A 21,767-nucleotide genomic window follows, 5' to 3' on the forward strand; every position below is an offset into this window, starting at 1 on the left:
ATGTCATATCACCATGTATACTTTTCGGATCATGAATATTAACTGAAGGAAAACAATGGAGGTGAATGATGGTATTAACAAATTATAAGCAGGGCTTAGGGCTAAGAACCGAAGCATCAGCAAACCGAATTTTTTTATGCTTAGTAATTCACCTTAATAAAATCTTATATCAAACTCTAATTCCCTGATTGAAAATAAATAATTTATTAGCTACTTCAAGAAATATTAGACTCAATTTAGTCAAGTTATACAAAAAGTAAATTGCACTAACAAGGGCGAACACGAGGTACCATGCAGTGAGACTGAAGGCGGCAATCAGACCGAAGATGCCCATCACTGCTCCCCTGCAAAAAGAAATAAACGACAATAAACATAGCCAACTGACAGTTTGAAAAGAGTAATGAACGCCAGGAGATAGAAAAACTCACTTGTTTTTTTATTTAAAAAAATAAACCTGCGAAATTTGAAGAAAAAATGTATGCCCTTTCAGCTCTTTTAATTTCACAAAAAATTTATGTTTGACCTTTTTCTGATAGAATTAACCCTATTTTGAGAAAAATGGATCAATAGGTTAAAATTTTTATTTCACTGAGTTATCTGAAAATTAAATTCCATTTTCGAAATTAGAAGTCACTAAAATTTTTCGTTAACATTACATTTTTGCTATTAGATAGGGAAGTTTGCCTTATTTTTTTTACAAAGGAAACGAATTGAACTTAGAAATCAAAACTCAAACCGCGAAAAATCAAAATTGAGCGTGAATTAATTTAAAGAATTTTTCCTGAAAAAAAAACAAGAAATCAAGATCTATAAAAGTGTACTCACTACGTTCATTACTCTTAACATCGTCATGATTGATCAAACCGGATAAGCCCAACAAGGATCTAGTTATCAATTACGACCTTGAAAAAATGACATGGTACGACTGAGAATGAAAATGGACAGGTTACATTATTGACTGTAGCCCACGGCGTGAACTACCATAATCTATGGCGTTTTTATATCTTAAAATGCATGAATAAATTTTAAAAAATGATGAGAAACAACTCGCTTGCCCATTAATATCAATTTTGGCTTCTTGACTAAGAGAACCGAACAATCTGAAATCTTTACGACCTGTGCAGGCGCATGTTTCATATAAAAATATTAATTCGATTAGCAGTAAATGCGAAAATTAGTAGGAAATGCATGTATTTGCCTTCGGCCATTCTAACTTACACCATGAGAAATACTTCTGACGTGCAGAGCACTGCGAGGAAGATGGTGAAGGAGATGAGACCACACCATCCGAGCAGGCTCCACGTGCAGATACTCCTGAAACAGATAGCACTGAGAGTTGGACGGAAAGAAGTTGTGGCATAGGGTGGGTTTTGAGGTACCCCAGTTTGTAAATAGGTACCTTCTTCAGTCACAAATTGAATTCCATGAAAAAATATAAACAAGGTTTGCCGGTTGCTAGATAAATAGCACAATTTTCCGATCACAGTTATTATGAAAGTTTCAAAACAATTATAAAGCGAGATGATTTGATTGCCGTTGCACAACGCTTCTGAAATCAACATATCAACACAGAGGCGAAACTGCGCTTCTCAAATACTTGCAAGAGCATGACCAAAAAGGAGCTCTATCAACTGACATAAGAAAAAGTTGAAGCCTCGAATTAGCAAAAACTCGACGTGTCGGATTCGAATTTTCGACCTAGCAAATTTGAGCCTTTCACACTAACCGCTCAGCCACAGATGCTTACAATCCCTAAAAACTAGCCACCAATAACGCAGCTGCATATTCTAACAAACTGCCAATTTGATGCAGCAAAATAGGACCAAATACAAAAAGCCACAATTTTGCATGTAATAAATCTCAATGCATAAAGCCACATTATGTATAAATTATGCTTGTCAAAAAATTGCGAGATATATTTAAACAGAAAAATTGTGAAATCGAGTTTTCTTATTGTTGTTGTGTGAAACAAATAGCTTTTTTGGTTCATGTGATGAATTAAAAACGCATTCAACTGAGTAAATAAGTTTGCCTCGGTTCGCCAAAAACTGTCTGAATCTTGGGCTTCCCAACTCAAGAAGATGAAAAAAAATTAATTAGTCCTTGAAACACATCAACACTTTGTATATAATATAACAAGGATAACAGGTTGCTGCAGTGCAAATAGCACAGAATGATCCACAAAAAACGAAAGGTTTTTCAATATTCAACTGTGCAGAACACGAAGCAATCCATTTATCCATGGAATATTCAGTAATTCAAGCCAAACCAACAATGTTAAATTTCAGACGTTTTTGTGACACTGATTATGAAAACATCAAGGAATATCTCAAAGAGAATCCCCTGAAAGACGTATGCTACACTAAAATTTAAAACTGAGTGATGAATTGTACAAGTATCTGGACAAACTTCACGCTCCCAGAAGAACAAAAGACAATTTTTGTCACAATGGATAACCAGTTTAAAGTCAAATTTGATGAATAAACTTAATACGCAAAAAAAAACTTGCAAGCCCAGTCAACCTCTTATAAATCTAAATAGAGCAGTTTCTTAACCTAAAATACTGATAAAAGGAGATGAACAAAGAACCTCCTAAACGAACAAATTGATGTCTCGCGAATAAGTTTTCCCATTCAGTTTTATCGTGAAATTTCGCTCGCACACTTCGATGTAAGGAAACCGACTTTGACTGATGAAAATTTCGATGCCTCGAAGAAAACAATAGAAAACATTTTGAGCTCACTTGAAGTCAAGAGAGCAAAAGGCCCAAATTGAAAACCACCAAGATGTATCAGAAGACGTCTAGAACTATATGCCATGCCATCTTCTACATTCAAACTTGAAGAGCACTAACCGACTACACAAAAACCACGATAGTTCGAAAAAGCAGCAAATTCTCAAATTCATGAAGAATCAGATAGATGGATGGCAGAAAACTAAAGGCTGGTTTCGCTTCCTAAAGAAAGAAGATACAACTGAGTTATGACTGGGGTGTATAACTCATAGAGTAATTTCGGATAGGGTACACCGTCTGCTCGTCACGCTATCTTATTTTCGGCCGGATAGATTCGTGCAACTTCTTAGTCTAATACCGATCCTAATCTTACTCTTATACTATCTAGTCTCAGGTTGTTTAACTAGTCTCTGCTAGGCTCAATAGATCTAGGGTATACTGGTTTATTGCGGCTGCTGAAGTGCTCGGGAGAGTCCAACTAATTTCTAAGTTAAATTCAAATCTCTCTGGTGCTGAAATTACAAGTAACTTCAGCACTTACAAATAAGTGGGTTGTTAGTTAGATGGATCATGATTGGTTAATATTAAATACTTTACATTGGTAAAACATTTAATTTATCCAATCATAAAATGTAGTTTAGATCAGGTTCCACCCATCCGGGTTTTACAGAGTTTTTTAGAACAGTTCTTCTGTAATTCAAGGGTGGATGATGGACGTTGGTATTTGGCGAACATCATAATTTTCTTTCGCTTCTTCTTGTGACAACGACTGAGTCTCTGCAACAAAGTCAATTCTGATTCCAGAATGGTTGGCTATGTCAGGTTTTTCTGTTCTGCGTGGAGAACTTCTTTTGTGTATGATCTAGTTTGGGAATGGCGTGGAGATTGTGCGTGGAGGGGATGCCTGGTTACTCGGATCTGTACGTATACTTGAACATCGAGGTGGTCACTGGTCTAGTTCAATGAAGTCCTTTTCTGCGAAGTCAAGTCGTACTCTAAATCCTTTGAGTTGTGATTGTGAGCGGCATATCGATTGTAGTTGGTCATTCTCTCTCGAGTGTAGTGAGGTCGTCTTGTCTTTTGATGTTCGTCCTTGGTGTTGTATTCTGATCTATATATTGCATCATGTGATTTTACATTTTATAAAACTTTTATTAGTTTAATATTTTTTTTATAATGATTTTAGTTAGTTGTTTTCACAAAAGCTTTTTGTTTTAGTTCGGTTATTTTGAAGAGTTACTCACCCTTGAGTAGCTCTTATTAAAAATAAAGGTGTGGTCACAAAGCGTGGATGTAGCGCGGTGGGTTAGGCCGGCTATAGAGCATGCTCAGGACGTCCTTCCTGGTGGGTTAGGCCAGGTGTGGGAGTATGATTTCATGCGGTTTTTGTGAGGGGTCCTGTTATGTGACAACGTTTTATGTTGGGTTTGTTGTGGTTTTTCTTATGTTTCGTTGGTTGTGTCCTTTTTTTCAAAAATCAAATTGTTTGTGGTATGGGTTTGTCTTTCGACTTTTTTGTGTTTTATTATTTCTTTCTAAGACTTTGTAATAGTCTTCAAAAGAATAATTTATCCAGTTTTAAACTGGGTTAATCCGGTTTGGGTACCGTTGGTTTCCTTTTCTTAGTCATGCTGTTATTCTATGATTTGTGGTATTTAGTAAGCTGCGTTGGTTAGTTTTGTTTAGTATATGATTCCTTTCCAACCGGGTTAAAGGAAAGTTTGAAACATGTTATTATATGTTAGAGTTGTTGAGTGTGAAAACTTGAAACTGAAATTCATTATTTTAAACAATTCTTCGTGGGCGAGCTGTGCGAGTGTGGATAGAATTTCTGTGCGAATGAATGAAAATATCAAAAGGTTAGTACTGCAATTGCATTTTATTAATTTACTGCATAGAATTTGGAAATTTACTGCTAGTTATGGGGGAATTTTAAGATACAAATTTTCATCATAATTAGATTTACTGCTATGGGGGAAAAGATTATAGATGAATTTATTGCATTGATATTAAATTTAGAAATTTATAAGTGTAGGAGATTAATAGAATTTTAAAATTGTTTGATGAAGATTGTGATTTTTATTGTTTCTTTTGTGGTTTTTGTAGGTGATTGTCGGATGAAAGCTAAAAATCTAATGAAAACATGAATAAAGAATGGTGAGTTTTTTTAATATTTCAATTAGTTAGTTATATTCATTTAATTCATACTTACCTGTTAGTCGTCGGGGAAAAAACCGTGGGGGAAGATATCGTGAATTAGTTCTGAAGTTGTTAGTAGTTTAGCTAAGATGCGGATGATATTTTTAGTTTGAAGCAGTGGCCAAAGCAATTGAAGTGCCTTAATAGTGGTTAGTTCTTCAGTGCCTACTGCAAACTCATAAGGTGTGTTTTGGATTAAGTTATATAATTTGTGGTTAAATTTAGTGTTGTGGATGAATTCTAAAATTGGGATTTCTATAGGTTGTACAAACTCGTGCGGGATAAGGAAGGGTCGGGATTCTTCGGCGTTGAAGGTTTTGGTGATGGGGCAGAAAATGTACATTTGGGTTATGGGGTCATAATTACGAAGAATACCATGGAGGTTAGTGTCTTTAATACAATATGTGAAATTTAGGAAATACGGTGAAGTGTATTTTGAATTGATGAATTGGAAACGATGGTGTGGTTGTCTAGAGGGTGTGTGGAGGTCAAAGTGATTTTGGATGAAACGATAGTAACTGTATGTATGTGTTTGTTTAGTGCGCAACATAATATCGTGTGAGCAGTGTAAATCTCTTTCGTGTGGTGCAAGGAAATGAAAGGTTAGTGAAAATATTTGGAAGCGTTCTTTAAAACTTTCGTATGCCTGTGTGTTTGTTAATGCTTCTGAAATAATGTGATCAAACTTTCGGTCGAAGATGTTTAGTGTAAATACATATGGTGTCTTGATGAAAAATTTCTCGGTGATTTGTGGATTAGCGAAGCGATCGTCATCTAAGAATTGATCTTGGTTAGCTCTGATGATGTTGTGATCGTAGTATTCTAGCGTATATTCATTAGCTCTAGGTGCAGTGTGTATTTTTAGTGATTTTTTATATCCAACGTAAGTAAACTGTCTAGCGGTTAGTGGTGTAGTTAGTCGATATAGCATGTCTTTGTTTCGGTCTATATCGATGGAAGTGCTGGATAAAGGTAAGCAAAGAGGGTTAGTGAAATGATAGTATGAGGTCCAAGAGAGAGTGGGCATTAAAACGTATTCATCTACAAAGTTGCGTGTTTCGTTAGCGTCGTGAGGGGTGTTTAAGGTGTATTGTGGAAATGAGGGTAAAGTGATAGCTAAAAATTCTTTAGTGTTAGTATGCTGGGGGTGGTTGATGTATTCACGGGCTGTTCCTGGTTTTGCTGGGAAAGGATGGTTGGGGAATTTTCTTTTAAAAGTGCGGTAAGCTCTATTAGTGTTTAGTGAAGATATAGTGGATGTGGATGATGGTGTTAATGATTCAGTATAATTTGAAGAGGGTGTAGGGGGATTGGATGAATTTGTAGTGGAGGAGATTTGTTTTATGGTCGGGGTGTTAAGGTGGTAGGGTTGCTGTTGGAGGGTAATAAAATTATCTAGCTCTGGGGAGATTCGGGGGGTGTCTGGAGAATGAGATGATTGGTCAGATTGGTATGAGGAGTAGGTTGGGGTAACTTGGGAAGCATAAGAGGGTGTCGGAGTGATTGGGTCAGGGTTATTTGACAATATGGGTTGAAAAGGAGGTTGAGAAAAATTAGAAGGGTTATGAAAATTATTGGATGGGGATGGTTCTGAGTCGGCAAATTCATCGGGGGTTTCAATATTCGGGTTATTTAGCTGTGAGATGGAGTATAAAACTGAAATATGTGAGTTAGTGTCGGAATTCATGCCTGATGTTGCATTGCTAGATGGAAAATCGGGTGGCGGAAAAGCAAAAAGTGGTATGATTGGGATTGAAGAGGTAAGATTGGTTGGATGGGAATTTGATCGGTGTAGTGATCCAAGTTGGCGGCTCATCGTGGGCTAAAAAAATTATTATTTTGAGATTGAAAAGCGGTGGTATGGGGCTGTTCAATAATTTGTTCATAAGTATTATCATCTTGTGATTGATGTGTCATTATATGTTGGACGGGACTTTGCGATGTATTGAGTCGAAAATTTGGATTATGTGTGATTGCTAAATTTCGAAAATTTCGTGGGACTAGGGATAGTGGATGATTATTTGGTAGGGGTGGTAGTTGTGGTGCCGTTGGCTGTGTGTCGACATTGTTATGTTCTTCGTCGTATGTATTTTGTCGTGTTGTTATTTTTGTGTTATATTCTTTTATTTGTGCGTCTAAAAGAATTTTGTTTATAGATGTGGAAAAAATTCCAAAAAATCCTGCAAAGAGTATGCGTGCTACGCTTGCTTGTCTGTTTACTTGTGTGTGTATAGCACATGTATTGTAGATTCCTTTTAAGAGTGAGAAAAGAAATCCAATAAAGTTAAACATTGCGTATAAAATAGTCAATTTTTCTAAGATGTAGTAGGGCCATCCTAGAAAATCGAGGATCTCATTTTTGAGTGTAACAAAGCTAAAAATGTTGATTGGTGATATATCTTGGGGACGGTATTTTTCACCGTTTAGATATATATAATCTTTAATGTCTTTAAAATATCCGCTATAGTCTTGTGTGTAGATATCGGCAAAACCTGCGGTTTCTGCAAGTTTGCGTAAGTTTTGGTCAATTGATTGTCTTTGTATTGTGTCCATTTGTGTTAATAATTCCTGGAATTGTTGTGTTCTAATGTGATGTTGAATATCTGATTTTGAGTATATTCCTATTGATTGTAAGTCTATATTTGGGTTTCGAGCGATAGCGCGAATGCTTTCTGGTGAAAATTTTTTGAGTGATTGCATTAATGTGGGATATGGAGTGAGAAGATAATATTTATTTTCATCAGGGTTTAGTTGTACTACATTGTGGCTATTTTCTGATCCACATGGGACTGCGGTATCCCAGAAATAGGTTCTTCGTGAAAGTGTATCCACGAAATGTACTTTATTCTTATAAAAGATAGGGATTCTTTTATAACATCGTTTATCTTCAAAAACGTATAGTGGTGATACTTTTTTGGTACAAGTATAAAACCATAAGATGTTTCCTTCATAGTCTAAAAAATTTGATCTATTTCCTGATAATAAGTATCCTGCGTAGGGTATTTTTAATACTGCTAGTGCAAGTGATTGTAATATTTGTGTTCGTTCTAATTCGCATAGTTGGTGTAGTGTTTCTAATTCGGAGAGTGACATTTCTTGAAAAATGCGGCTAATTGTATAGTCTAGTTTCATATCCAAATGAATATCATAGTGGATATTACCGAAATATGTAGTATTCATTAGTGATAATTCTTGTAAGCGTGTGCTTCTGGTGTCATAAGGTTTTAGATGTCCACCAGGTTGTCCGTTACTTTTTTCAAAATTAACTGGTATATAGGATGTTCCTTCGTTTAGAGGATGACCTGTGGCATATGGGTCGATTTTTACTTTTCCAGTGGTCATGTCGAATCCTTTTTCGTATTCAACTAATATTTCAGAGTATTGTGTTCTGTGAAGTGGATTCCTGTATTTACATGCAAGTTCTGTTTCTTGATATATTTGAAAACGTGTCAATTTATTTTCTATATTGTCTATGTTTCTAAAATCGGAACTTAGTTTGCGTGATGGATGGACTTGTTCATATGGAATTGATTGTATAAAATATTTTTCGTGAAATTTTATCATACGAGCGTGTATTTTTGCTACTTGAAATGTTGTACATGTATCTTCGGGGAACCAAACAATTGTTGCTTGTGTTCTCGTTGTAGGGTCGCAATATCCTTGATCATTTTTACAAGGTAGTCGGATTCCTTGATAGATCATTGTATTATCAGATAAATCTCGTGTGAGTTGTATTTTTTCGAGTTGTATTTTCCAATCGAAAAACATTATTTCTTGGTATCCTTTATTTTTCGTGTCTGCTTTGCAGTTTGATGGGTTATTTATACCAATGTGTGGTATCCAATGTTTATCATGTAGGTCATAGGTTAATCGTCCGTGTGCGCCGTTATACGGGTATTTTTCGTCTAGTTTTATATGTCCTTGGTGTCTTTCAAGTTGTGATTGGTGTACAGAGTCTGAAAAAACTTGAAAATTAACTAATTTTCTTTGGGAGTTTTTATTTTGTGTGATGTTTAGTCTAAGTAATTCATTTTTACAATCGTCGGGATTGAGATGTAAGAGGCGTTCTATATTACTTTGATAGAATGATTCATGGTCAAGTCGGTTTTTGTTGCCGTTTGAGACTTGTGAACAAGGTACTTTCTTTTCGGAAAATGTCGCTGTGAATTTATAACCTGTAACTGTTGTTGCTCGGGCTTTGGAATAGAGTGTTGCTATTATATCTGTGGTTTCTATAGCTTGTGGTTCTGTTTCACATTGTGATACTTGATTTATTGCATATTTGTGTAGTGTTTTTTGTTCATTTTCTTCGCAATCGTAATGTGTTACTAATAAATCTTGTGGTCCTGTACGAGGGGAAGGGTTTATGTTTTGATTTGAGGTTACTAGAAAAAGGAGTTGGAGAAAAATTAATAATTTTAGAATATACATGTGTATGATAATCCTGAGTATGGGTTATAAAATGTAATGTAACCAATTGTGTTTTTGGTGTATCTGTCGTATTTATATATTACTTCAGTAGTTATAAACGGTGGTGGTAGTGATTGAGCTGTTATGTTAGGTGGATTTAATGGGTAGGGATGTTGGGTAATGTTATTTAACTTAACTGTGATTTCAAACTTTAATTGTAAACTGTTTTGTTGGAGTATTTGAATATTGTGATCACGGATATCGTTATGAATATCTTGGCGATATTGTAATCTATTAAGTGCCCAGTTATGAAGGCGGTTACTTTCTTGATGTTGTCCAAATAATGGTGGAGGTGCTGTGAATGTATTCCAATCTAGTCTTAAAGGAATATTTATTGATGATTGTTCTCGATATCTGGCGTCGAGATTATTTGGAAAATTTAAGTTAAAGGGTAGTGGTGAAAATTGGCTTATTGATGGTGTTGATGGTAGTGATAATGTTTCTGGTAGTGATGAGGATGTTGTTGTATCCGTAGAAATATCTATGGGGTCATTGACTAAATTTGGTTCACCTTGTGTAAATGAATGTGTAGTCCAATATGGCAGTCGTGATGTTAGGTTTGGGGGGTTAAAAGGATTTTCTCGTGCTTGTTCAGATGTTGGTGTTGAACCTAAGTAGTCTGAAGGTAGACTTGAAGTGCTTCGTTGTGAAAAAAGTGTAGGAGTTTCTGGTGTGATACCAGTGGTGTTTTCTGGAGTGGTTTGTGATGGGGATTGAGGTATATCAAAATGAACTCGGGGAGTTTGAAAATTTCTATTTCGTCGAGGATGTATAATTTGTCTATTTATTTCTGTTGTGTTTTGGTTTTGACTGAGGTTTCGTATTCTACTTAGTTCTTGTGGTAGTGTTGGGTAAAGATTGTATGTTGGTTCACTTAGGGATGCTTGTCGTTGAACTGGTTCTAGTGGTTCAGATAAACGAGCGTGCCGTTCTTCAAAAGTGTATGGATTGTCTTGAAAAGAAATTCGTGTAGATGTTTGAGGATTTTGAGTAGTTGAAGGTGGTGTTGGATTATCTTGGGATGATGTCGGTGAAGACTGATTCTGTGACTGTTGGGTAGCAATTTTTGATGGATTTTTGAATTGTTACTTTAGTGGGAAGGTTTATGTTTATTATAATATTCTTCCAAAAAAATAATTAGAAAAATTGTTGCTAGGGCAAATGTGATGATTGCTTTCTTTATACATTTACATATGGTCAAAATGAGGGATGATAAAAATGTTATGAAAATTACAAACAATAAAAAAATATCAGTTCTACTGAAAATTGTTCGTATCATTTAGACAAGTTGTGAAAATCGTACCTGTGGATATATTCAAGGGTTTTGGAAAGTTGGAGGAATAGTTCGAGTATAGTGTAGAAAATTAGAAAAATGTTACAAAAAATGATTAAGATTATTAGAAAAGATTCAAGTATATCAAAAAGAAATATTATAAAGGCTTCAAGTATTGAAAAAAAATGTTTAAAATTTATAAGTATTTGAGCAACTGTTTGAGAGAAAAGCATTTAAGAAATGATCTCTTGGTCGAATATTTTTTGCTGTTTGAGGCGATTTTCTAGTGTGGTCGAATTATTTATTAGTTTTTTTGACAAGTGGGTTGAGTTTTGTAAAAAATTGTTGGGGGCAATTTTCATGGTGACTGGGAGGTCGTCTTTTTCTTTATTTTTGTTTGTCAAATGATCCGGGGTATGGTGAGATTTTTATACTTTAGGCTAATTAAAATCTTCATTTTGTTACCTTAGGCTAAGTTATCAAATTTGGTTTGGGGGTATTCGTGGTCTGAGTTGGGGAAATATTGTTGATCTTTGGGTTATTAGATAAGGGAGGGGTACGGTATTATGGTGATATTTATTTTAGCTGTCAAGTTGGAGTGGTTTGCTTATTTTTGACCTGGAGGTTGTAAAGTTATAGTTAGAGATGTGCCTGGAGTTCTAGATTATTCGTCTAATTGATCTTAGTTTGAGTTAGAGAAAGTGGCGGATTGGATGAATCCTATTGGTCTATTTTGAACTAGAATTATTGCGTACTTGTGAGCATGTTATTTTGAAAAAATGAAATGAAAAATGTTACGGAGGTTTCAAGATTGTGAAGTATAAAATCTTAAAATTACTTTTTAAATTCTACTTTCTTTAATATTTTAGATTGGGGGATGAACATTTTGTAGTTTTTACGTGGTTGATTTCGGAGTCTTGATGTTTTTCTATGTTCTGATTTGTCTATTTCTTCTTGGGGTATTATTTGTTCTGTCATTTTTCTATTTTTTCTTGGTTTTGGAGATTCTTTATGGTTTTGTGTATTGTTTTTGGTGGCGGTTGGTTTTGTGTTTTGATTTTTGGTGGGGTTATCATTTTGTTCTGTGTTTTTCAGATGTGGTTCGTTTTGAATGATTTTTAATCCTGTGAAAGAATATAATTGAGTTAATTCGCGGAGTGCGTATTCTTTTGGGTAATAAGGTAATAGGTTGTTTCGGTGCTGAACGATTTCTTTTTTGTTTGAGTCGGTAATTTTATATGTGACATCAGTGGGTTTTGCAATTATTTGGTAGGGTCCTTTTCGGAGGGGTTGTAATTTTTTAGAAATTCCTTTTTGAGTATTAAAATTAGGTATTAAAACAAATGTTCCAATTTTTAAATCGGAAGCTGGTGTAAAACGTGAATTGATTTGGTCATTTATGTTTTGTCTTTGTAATAACTTTTTCGTTATTTTTTGGTAAATTTCATTGTGTTTCTTATCTCTATTTAAAATCCATTCGGTGTGTGTACCGGAGGCTAATTTAAGAATTTGTGGGTGATGAAAATGATCTTCATCGTGCGTATGTAATGGGAGGTTATAACAAATTGAGTCTTTATTTGGTTGACAATAACCTTGTGCGTTTTTATGAGAATTTGCTGTAAACATTATTGGTTTGCGTGGCTTTTGGTTAAAAACCATTTCGTATGGTGACATTCCTAAAGTTGTCGTGATTTGTGAATTATATGCTAAGGGAAATAATTTTACATCTGCTGACCATTCGGTATATTTTGTATCATTTCCGTTGATGATACATCTAAGATATTCTTGTAGTGAACGGTTCATACCTTCGACTAAGCCGTTTGTCCAAGGTGCATGAGATGTACGTGGTTTGTGTTTAATGTTGTATAAATGACATAGTGTTATTATTTCATTATTTATGAATTCTGTACCATTGTCTGTGACTAAAATTTCTGGTAGTCCAAATTTTGCTATCCAGTGTTCATAAAGTGTTGTATATGCGTAATAAGCATTACAATGTGGTACTGGGTTAAGTGCTACATAATGTGTAAATGCGTCAACAATTACCATAATGTACGAGTTTCCTTCTGATGAGGGTGAAATTGGTCCCTTAGTATCAAATGAGATACGATGATTAAAGTACAAACTTTGTCCTTTAAAATCTTGTTTTTGTGCTATTTGTTTTTGATTTGGGTAAGGTTTATTTAGTTGACATACTATACAATCATTGCATAGTACTTTTATCCAAATTGGTGCATTTGGGAAGTAAAAATTTTGTATAAAATTTGAATATGTTTTTTCTGATCCAGAGTGTCCTTTAATATTTTGTGTGTGTGAAATATTAAAAGCTATAAGAATGATACTTATAGGGAGACATGGAACTGTAGATTCATTCAGGTTATACTCTAAAAGGTCTGTATTTTCGTTAATTGTTGTGTTGTTAAATTTGCGAAAGTATCGGAGGAGTGTTTTGTTTCCTAGAATGGTTGAATCTGCTTTGATAGGTTTAGTTTTATATTTGTGCCATGATTTCAGTTGTCGAATTACTGGGTCAAGGTTTTGATATTGTTTCAGTGTTGAAATTGTAATTGTTTCTGTTGGGGGGAGGAAAATGTTTTCGATTTCTAATTTAGATAAGGGTATTGTATCAAGTGGGTCATGGAGGTCAAAAACTTGATTTATTGTGTATTTTGAATCATTTGTTTGTGGTCCTGATAAATTTATTTTATCAGTTAAATCTTCTTTTTCAATTAGTGGAAAATGGTCTTTTTTAGGCGGGTGTTGTTTTGTTCGTTTTTGTTGGGTGTTATTTTTTATCCATTGAGAATATGGGATTGGTTTGAAAGTTGATGTTCCAAGTAGGTCAACTTCATAATGATTATTTTGACAATCTAAATAAAGTGGGAAATGTTGTAAATTATTTATTTGTGATTGTTCAATATCAGTTTTTACTGCATATTTGCATTCCAATCGGGGTGATGTTTCGTTTTCTGCAAGGTAGAATTTTATGTTCTTGGGTATTTCAACTGTTGTTTTTCGTGTAAGTAATTCAGGTGGTGTATTTCGACTTAAGGTGTCTGGTAATGCAAGATTTTTTCCTGCAGTCCAAACTATATGTAAGTTTGGAAATTTCATTAGAATTAGTTGAAATCTGTAAACTCGGTGGTTTGGATTAGATTTCTGTGTGAAAAGAAAAATGATGGGTTTGTGGTCTGTGAATAAAACTGTTGGATGCTTTGATCCAAGTATCAGAAATTCATATTCTGTCAATGTATATATTATGGCTGTACATTCTCTCATTAGAGTTGAGAGTCGTAGCTCTGCTTGAGTGAATAATCGAGAATTTGCTGATATGAGGTTCATTTTATTTGTACCATTATGTGATTGTAATAGTGCTGCGCCGATGCCAAAGTTCGAAGCATCGCACATTGCATAAAATGGTTGATCAGGGTCTGGGATTGTATTTGAAATTTGTTCGGTTAAAAGTTTCTTTATTTCTTCGAATCGTGCTTGATGTTCTGTATTCCATTCAAAATTATTTTGTTGTCTAAGGATATTGTAAAATGGTCGTAGATATAATTGCATTTTATAAACATATTTACTTAAAAAGTTTAACATTCCAAGGAATTCTTGGATTTTCTTTTTATTTGTTGGTGGTTGAAGTTTTTGAATAGCGTCAATGCGTGATTTCAGTGGAGTTATTGTTTTTCTTTCTATGTTATGTCCTAAGAATTTAACTCTTGTCAAAAAGAAGTGTGATTTATCGGGGGCGGCCTTCAGATTTTCGTTCTGAAGTATTTGATGATATTTTTCTAAAACTTTGAACATTTCGTCTTTTGTTTGTGATTGCATAAAAACATCGTCTAAATAGGTGATTGCGTTTTTCTTGAGTATTAGTGGTCTAAAAATTTTGCTCATAAAAGCTGAAAATGCTGCTGGTCCTATGGATATTCCATAGAATAAGCGGTTAAATTCATATTGTTGGTTTCCGATAACAAATTGTGTTAAACGTCGTGATTGTTCATCTAGTGGCATTTGATTGTATGCACTATTCATATCGGCGGTTGTAAAGTATTTGCCGTTTATTTTTGTTAAAATAACTTGTATTGGTTCAATGGGCCAATTACATTTTGATTCATCTATAAGTGAATTGAGGTATCTAGCGTCGAGAACGATTTTTAATGATTCTCCTTTAGCTAGAATGATAACGGGGTTGATGAATGTGTTGCCTTTTGGTTGTTCTTCTTTGTTTACTGGTGATATAATGTTGTATTGTTCTAAAATATCGAGTAATCTGTTTACTTTATCATGTAAGTGAATTGGTACTTTACTTGCTCTCTGTTTTTTGAAAACTGCGTCTGGTTTTAATGGGAGATGTAGTGATGAACTGATTTTGCCAACATCGAATTTTGATGTTGCATAGACTGATGAATATTTAATTAGCTGTTTGGCTAATTTTTCGAATTCGTCTTGTGTTATTTGTGAATGTTGGAAATTAAACATTGTTAAAAATTTTTGTTGGTCCTCTGTGTAGTTACTGATGTTGAATGTAGGTTTGAAATATGGAGTTTTTGTGAAATAATCCGTATTTCTGTTTTCGTTACTTATTATATTATTTATAGATAATTCTTCATTAAGAATTGTAGATTGGCAAATATCTAGTAATTGGAGTATATTATTTACGCGATAGGCTTTTTCGTGTATTGGTGATATTGTAGCGTTAGTTTCACAATATCCTAAAAGTCCTAAAGGTAATGTTACTTGGTAAGGTGTGTTGTTATAAACATGTAAGGAAATAATATCTGAATTCGAATTTTTCAAATATTTTATTGAAGAGATTGTGATTTTGAAAAATTTATGAATAGGTTTGAATTCAAAATCTGACATATAAAATTTTTGTTTGTTTTGTTCTTTATCATATTGGTGAACTTGTTTGATTGAAAAATTATAGATGTTTCCTGATAGTGGTTTCAGGTGTTTTCTTTGTTGGTTATATATTGGATAAAATTTTGAAAAGAATGGTGGTTGTTTGTTTAATCTTTGAAAAAATGTTAGGGATGTTTCTTTTGTTTTTGTATATTTATCTTTGATTAATATTTTACTGTTTAGGATGTTAATTGTTGGTATATACTTCGAAATAAATGGTATTCCAATGATATTATATTTAATATCAGTGATATGGAATATTTGTTTAAATGGCTTGTTTAGAATTTTACTTTGCTCCATTGTTCTGGTAGGGAGGAGAAATAATTGGATTTTTCCGTAGTTTATCAATGTTGATCCTTGTGCTGTTGCTAACTTACTGGAGGTTTCAAGAGGTGTTAGCTTTGGATGTAAAGTTTTTATTTCATTCCATGTGGGAATGTTTATTATGTTTGATTCTGCTCCTGAATCAATTAAAAAATCTATTTCAAGGTCTGGTGGTTGAAATTCTTTATTTCTTGGGCTTTCTAAGAGAAATGGTATTGTCCAAATTTTTTCTTTGGGTTGTTCTTTTTGTATATTTTGATAAATATGGTTTGTATTCAAGCATTTTGTTTTGGTATTTTTATTGGTTTGATCTGTAGTGTTAATCTCGTTTGTTTCTTGCGTCGTTGATGTGGAATTTATGGGTGTAGTGTAATAATTTTGAAGAAATTCTGATTGATTTTCATATATATGTGATGGAAAGGGTTGTTCATATATGACAGATTCATAGTCATTTTCGACTTTTATCATATTGATAGAAAGAGTGTTTTCAGTATCACTTTCTGAATCTGATGATGTACAGTTTATTTGATTGAGTTGTAACGTATCAGTTACTGTGTTATCAATACCTGGGGGGTCTGATGTTGTTTCTGGATTAGCTTGTACTTGATTGATTTGTCTTTGATGTTTAGGTGTACTGCTTCTATGACGATTATTAGAGTTATTATAGTTATTATTATTCCGGTGTGGTGATTGGGAATGATTTCTATAACGATTATTATAACTTGGGTGTCGATTTTGTGAATTATTTCGCGATCTGTTTTGGTAATTATTGTTTGGTCTGTTATAGTTCGATCTATTATATGAGTTATTCCTTGATCGATTGTTCGGGTAATTCTGGTTTCGGTTGTTTGAATAACTTCTATTTCTATTATAGGAGTAGTTTCTATTCCTATTGTATGATGAATTTCGTGATTGGTTGTTTGGATAGTAGTTATTTCTTGATTGGGATTTAGATCTAGAAACAAATCGTTGTGTATTTGAATTTGATCTGGAGTAGTTATTTCTACTATTTGGTCTATTGTAGTGATTTTGTGATGAATTATACGTGTTTCTTCGTTCTGGTGATCTTCCTCTATAACTTGAGTTATATGGGGATTGATTTCTTGTATAATTTGTATTGTTCGGGAGTGGTTTTCCTGAACTGTTGTTGCTGTGAACTGTTTTGTTCGGTAAATTTTGATCTTTTTTCATGTATTGATAGAATGATTTATTTGGTTCTTTGTATTTTTGAGGTTTATTTTGACTATCTTGCTGTTTTTGTTTACATTCGGAAATACTATGTCCGTATCGTCGGCAATAATTACACCATTTTTTGAAAGATGGTTTGCCTTTAAAGTTCGGGTTCTTTTCGTAAATATTGAGTATTTCAGTGATTTTTTCAACGAGGTCTGTTTCTGATTCCTGTATATTATTAATATTAGTGGGAGTCGTTTCAATTCTGTTAACGTATTGTAATTTCAGATTTTCCGTTTCTTCTAGTTTCATCGTGATTTCTGCTTGTTCTAGTTTGTCTACTAGTTTTCGAAAATCTAAATCGGGTTCTCGAATTGAAGAAGGATGGGATGCTCTCTTTTTTATTGCTATTTTCCTTAATTGTGGTGTTAAGGTCATCATTAAGATTTCTGTCATCTTTGTGTTTTTATAGTCATGTGTATTTAGTGAATATGCTTTTCGAACTAGTGTTTCGATTCGTACTGCTATTTGCTTGATGGTTTCGTTTGGTAATCTGCGAATTTCATTACATAAAACTCTTTGTTGTTGTTTGTTTCTTTCAGAGTCAAACATTTTTGAAAATTCTTGTGTAAATCTTTTCCAGTTTGATTTTATTTCTAGAGGTAGTACTGAAAACCATTTTTGGGCTGCGCCATCTAAGGTTGTTTGTATCAACGCTGTGCGTCGATGTATCCAGTTTTGATGTAGTGGCGTATTAATTGGTTCAGGTCCTATGTTTAAAATCAAATTTGCTGTTACTGCATTTAAGTAATCTTCTACAGAGTATTCAGGGTCTGTTCCTGTGAAAACCATTAAAGGTTTGTTTGATGTTATTGATGATCCACCCATTAGGTATGGGTTCATTGTCATTTGTAATGATTCTGCTGCATTTGGCATTTGAGAAAAATTTGAAAGTTGGTTTCTTGTTATTTCATGTTGTTGAAGATAATATGGGAGTGGTATTTCATTTTGCATTTGTGATGGTTGATACGAGTGTGCAGTCATTGGATTTTGTTGTTGAATTGGTTGAAAAGATTGTGTATTAATTGGCTTTTGTTGTTGAATTGGTTGTTGATGTTGTGCATCTATTGGTTGTGGAGAAAAATTCCTATGATTTGTACGTGTTTTCTGTATTCCTTGTCTACGATATTCTTGAGTATTTGGTGCAAATATATCTGGTTGTAAGAAATCGTCATCTGAGGATAAATAATCCATTTGATAAGGTGTTTGTTTTTTATTTTTATTTTGTTGAAAAAATGGGTAATTTTCACTGCGATCCTGTGGAGGATTTGATTGAAAATTTTTGGAATTATATTGGGCCGTTGGGTTATCCCAGTTTCGAGGTTTTGTATATTGATTAAAATTCCTTTGTGGTTGATAATTTGTTTTTGATGGATGTGTATAATTATAATTATGGTCTGCAAAGTTGTTTCTAGTGAATGTTTTGCGTGTTTTTGATGGTATTGTCATGGGTCTGTATGTTTGGTAATCCATATGTGAATATTTAGGGGCAACCGAAGGTTTAACGGTTGATTGTAAGGTTACCTGTGTTTGTGAAGGATTTGTATTTCTTGGTGTTGTTAAATTTGGGCGTATTGGTGAAATACTTTGTTGTGTAGTTGTTGTGTGTACAATTTCTTCATTTATGAAGTGTGATGGTGTCTGGATATCTTGTTGAGTAAGATTCCTAGTTCCATTGAGGTTTTCGTTGTGTATGACTGTAGAGTTTAAACTATTATTTTGTGTATCGGGTAAAAATGTATTATAGTTTAATGGTGTTGCATCAATTGTTAATGGTATTACTCTTACATAATCTCTTATGTAAGATATTGTACCTATTGCTTGACTTGAGATTGATTGTGGAAAGCTTATAAATGCGTGATGAGACCATTCGGGGTCCCAAACATAATCTGATTGTTCTGTGATAGCGGTATCATCGTTCGAATTTTGGGGTCTAAAATTTTTTCTTGCTTGTGCAATTAAATCAATATTGTGTGTGAAATAATCTATTATGAACCATGCTAAAATTTTTTGTAGATCGTGTTTGGTATGTTGTGAAACGTCATCTTTCGTGAAATTTTCTTTAATGATGTTTAAATAACTAGAGAGTAGTGTGATTTCATGTCGTACTCTTAAATGTTTAGATGTTTCTGTCGGTGAGACATTTGTTAATGGGATTTCGTTTTCTAATATCGAAATATAACTATATATTATTGCGAAAACTTCATTAGTGAAAATGGAGTTTGCTCTTTGTGAGTTATGGTATTGGATGCTTTTTATATATTCTGAAAAAACTTTTGAAAATTCTAAATCAAGATCGTCTGTTTGAATAGTATATGTTCTATTATTATGGTTTGGGGAAGTGAATTCTATGGAGTAGATTCCATACTGTTGTGTTATGTTGCATATATCTTTTGATTTTTACATCGGGGAACTCTGTTTTACATGGACTGATTCCGGGTTCAAATAAGTTTACGAGTAAGTTTTGACAAAATATGTGTTGTCCTCTATCAGTATCTGCATCTACTATAAAAGGAAAGATTTCATCGTCATCTGGAGTTTCGTCACCTGGGGTGTGTGTTGAACTCATTTTTCCGTTCGATGACTGTTAATATGTAATTATTGATGTGTCGAATTGGTTGATTCCAATTGTATAAATGTACTGGTTTGTGTTTATACTGCTTTTTTATTCTTCTTTTTCCTCTTTGTGATGAATTTGAAGTTGTTTCTGAGTCAGAAAAATATAATTGATCGTGTTGTGGGTAATTTTTATCTATTGATTCTTTTAATTTGTAAAGTTCGTCTAAACTGTTGGTTTCTGATTCTGAAAATGCGTTTCGATTTTTTGAAAATCTTTTTCGTGTTATTTGTCTTTGTTTAGTTATTATTTTCCTCTTTAGTGTTTGTCGTTTTGTGCGAATGTATCCAACTGTTTGTGTATGAGGTGTGATTACAAGGTCGTATTTTTTGTTATCTATTTCACAATTGTGTAAAATGATTGTTTGTTTATTTCCTAGGTTTTTAAATGACATAAGGTTTAGAATGACGGATGCAAAGGTTGTTAAATGATTTCTATTTTCTTAAACTGTTAGTTCTTACGATTTTTTGGTTAGCTTAACCTGGGTCTATTTGTTCAGGGTTGGAGAGAAAAGTATATCGATTCCGAAGAATGATTTTTACTTTCTCGTGACTAGTATAAGCTAAGGTGTTAACTTACTTAATCTTACTTAGGGGTAGTGATTGTGTTCAAGGGTTGGAGAATAGTAAATCGATCCACAAGGTTCAGGTATAATTAGAACGCGAGTAGTTCGTTAGATACTATTTTAAACTTACTAAGTCTAAGATTTATCCTGGGTCTGGTAAGAGGGGGGGTCAAGTGAAGGATGAATAACCGAAGTTCTTCACTGTTTATCCTAATTTGAATGATTAGTTTTGTTTTAAAAATTTCTATTAGTCTTGGGTCTTTAGAAAGGGTTGGGTAGTGAATCGACGTTTGAGGTCGTTAGACACTAATTAAGTGGGTGGGGGAGAACAAAGTTGTTCTGTTTGATCCAAGGATAAGCCTTGATGATCAAATTTAAAATTTAATTAAGTAGAAAATGATTTAAGATCCAAGGATAAGCCTTGATGATCTGGTTTTAAAATTAAGTGAATTTAAGTTTTAATAAAGTTTTAAATGTGTGTAAAGGAAAGATTTAGTGTTTTATGATATTAGTGAGTTGATGATTGCTGTTATGTTTTAGGTGATGAAGCTGGAACAACAAGATGATTTATAATTACTAACCATTTATTGTCATGCTACTAATTTTTATTTTTATTTTCCAATAAATATTTTTCAAACATGTTTTGTATAATACTGCAGAGTTTTAGGAAAACGATCTTAGATCTTTTTATCAATCGTTATTGTATAATATTAATTTTGTTTAGCGCCTTAAATGATTTTGAAGAGTAACTTCAAGGTTTTATGTTTGCAAATGGAAATCTAAATTCATTGCAAGTAGTATTCGAAATATAAAAGTTTGTTCTGGCTTTTGCCGAACTATCATATAACTATACGGCAAGTTTCTACTTTGTCGTATGTCGTCTTTGGTTCGAGGTCTTCTTCCAATTCCGGGTAGTTCTATTATGGTTCGGAATATTGGCTCTGATCTATTGAGTCGGAGAGACATTTCAATTAAATTATTGTCGTATAACATTTTTTAAATGTTTTTGTCTAATTTCTAATCTAATTTTGGTTAATTCTAATCTAGTAAGGTCTTGTTCGAGACTTATGGTCGCACCAGATGAGTTATGTCTGGGGTGTATAACTCATAGAGTAATTTCGGATAGGGTACACCGTCTGCTCGTCACGCTATCTTATTTTCGGCCGGATAGATTCGTGCAACTTCTTAGTCTAATACCGATCCTAATCTTACTCTTATACTATCTAGTCTCAGGTTGTTTAACTAGTCTCTGCTAGGCTCAATAGATCTAGGGTATACTGGTTTATTGCGGCTGCTGAAGTGCTCGGGAGAGTCCAACTAATTTCTAAGTTAAATTCAAATCTCTCTGGTGCTGAAATTACAAGTAACTTCAGCACTTACAAATAAGTGGGTTGTTAGTTAGATGGATCATGATTGGTTAATATTAAATACTTTACATTGGTAAAAC

General features: G+C 33.7%; 1 protein-coding gene across 1 annotated transcript in view; it reads right to left on the reverse strand.

Moving 5' to 3' along the window:
• Nucleotides 1-21,767, reverse strand: part of LOC134842945 (protein tweety homolog 1-A-like) — a gene marked incomplete in the record, with an annotated part of 36,625 nt that overhangs the window by 14,067 nt on the left and 791 nt on the right. Inside the window, 2 exon segments of the mRNA XM_063859480.1 lie at nt 272-344; nt 1,219-1,314. Coding sequence (XP_063715550.1) covers nt 272-344; nt 1,219-1,314 — 169 coding nt within the window.

This window comes from Symsagittifera roscoffensis, chromosome 3, assembly GCF_963678635.1.
Source record: "Symsagittifera roscoffensis chromosome 3, txSymRosc1.1, whole genome shotgun sequence".
Lineage (NCBI taxonomy): Eukaryota > Metazoa > Xenacoelomorpha > Acoela > Convolutidae > Symsagittifera > Symsagittifera roscoffensis.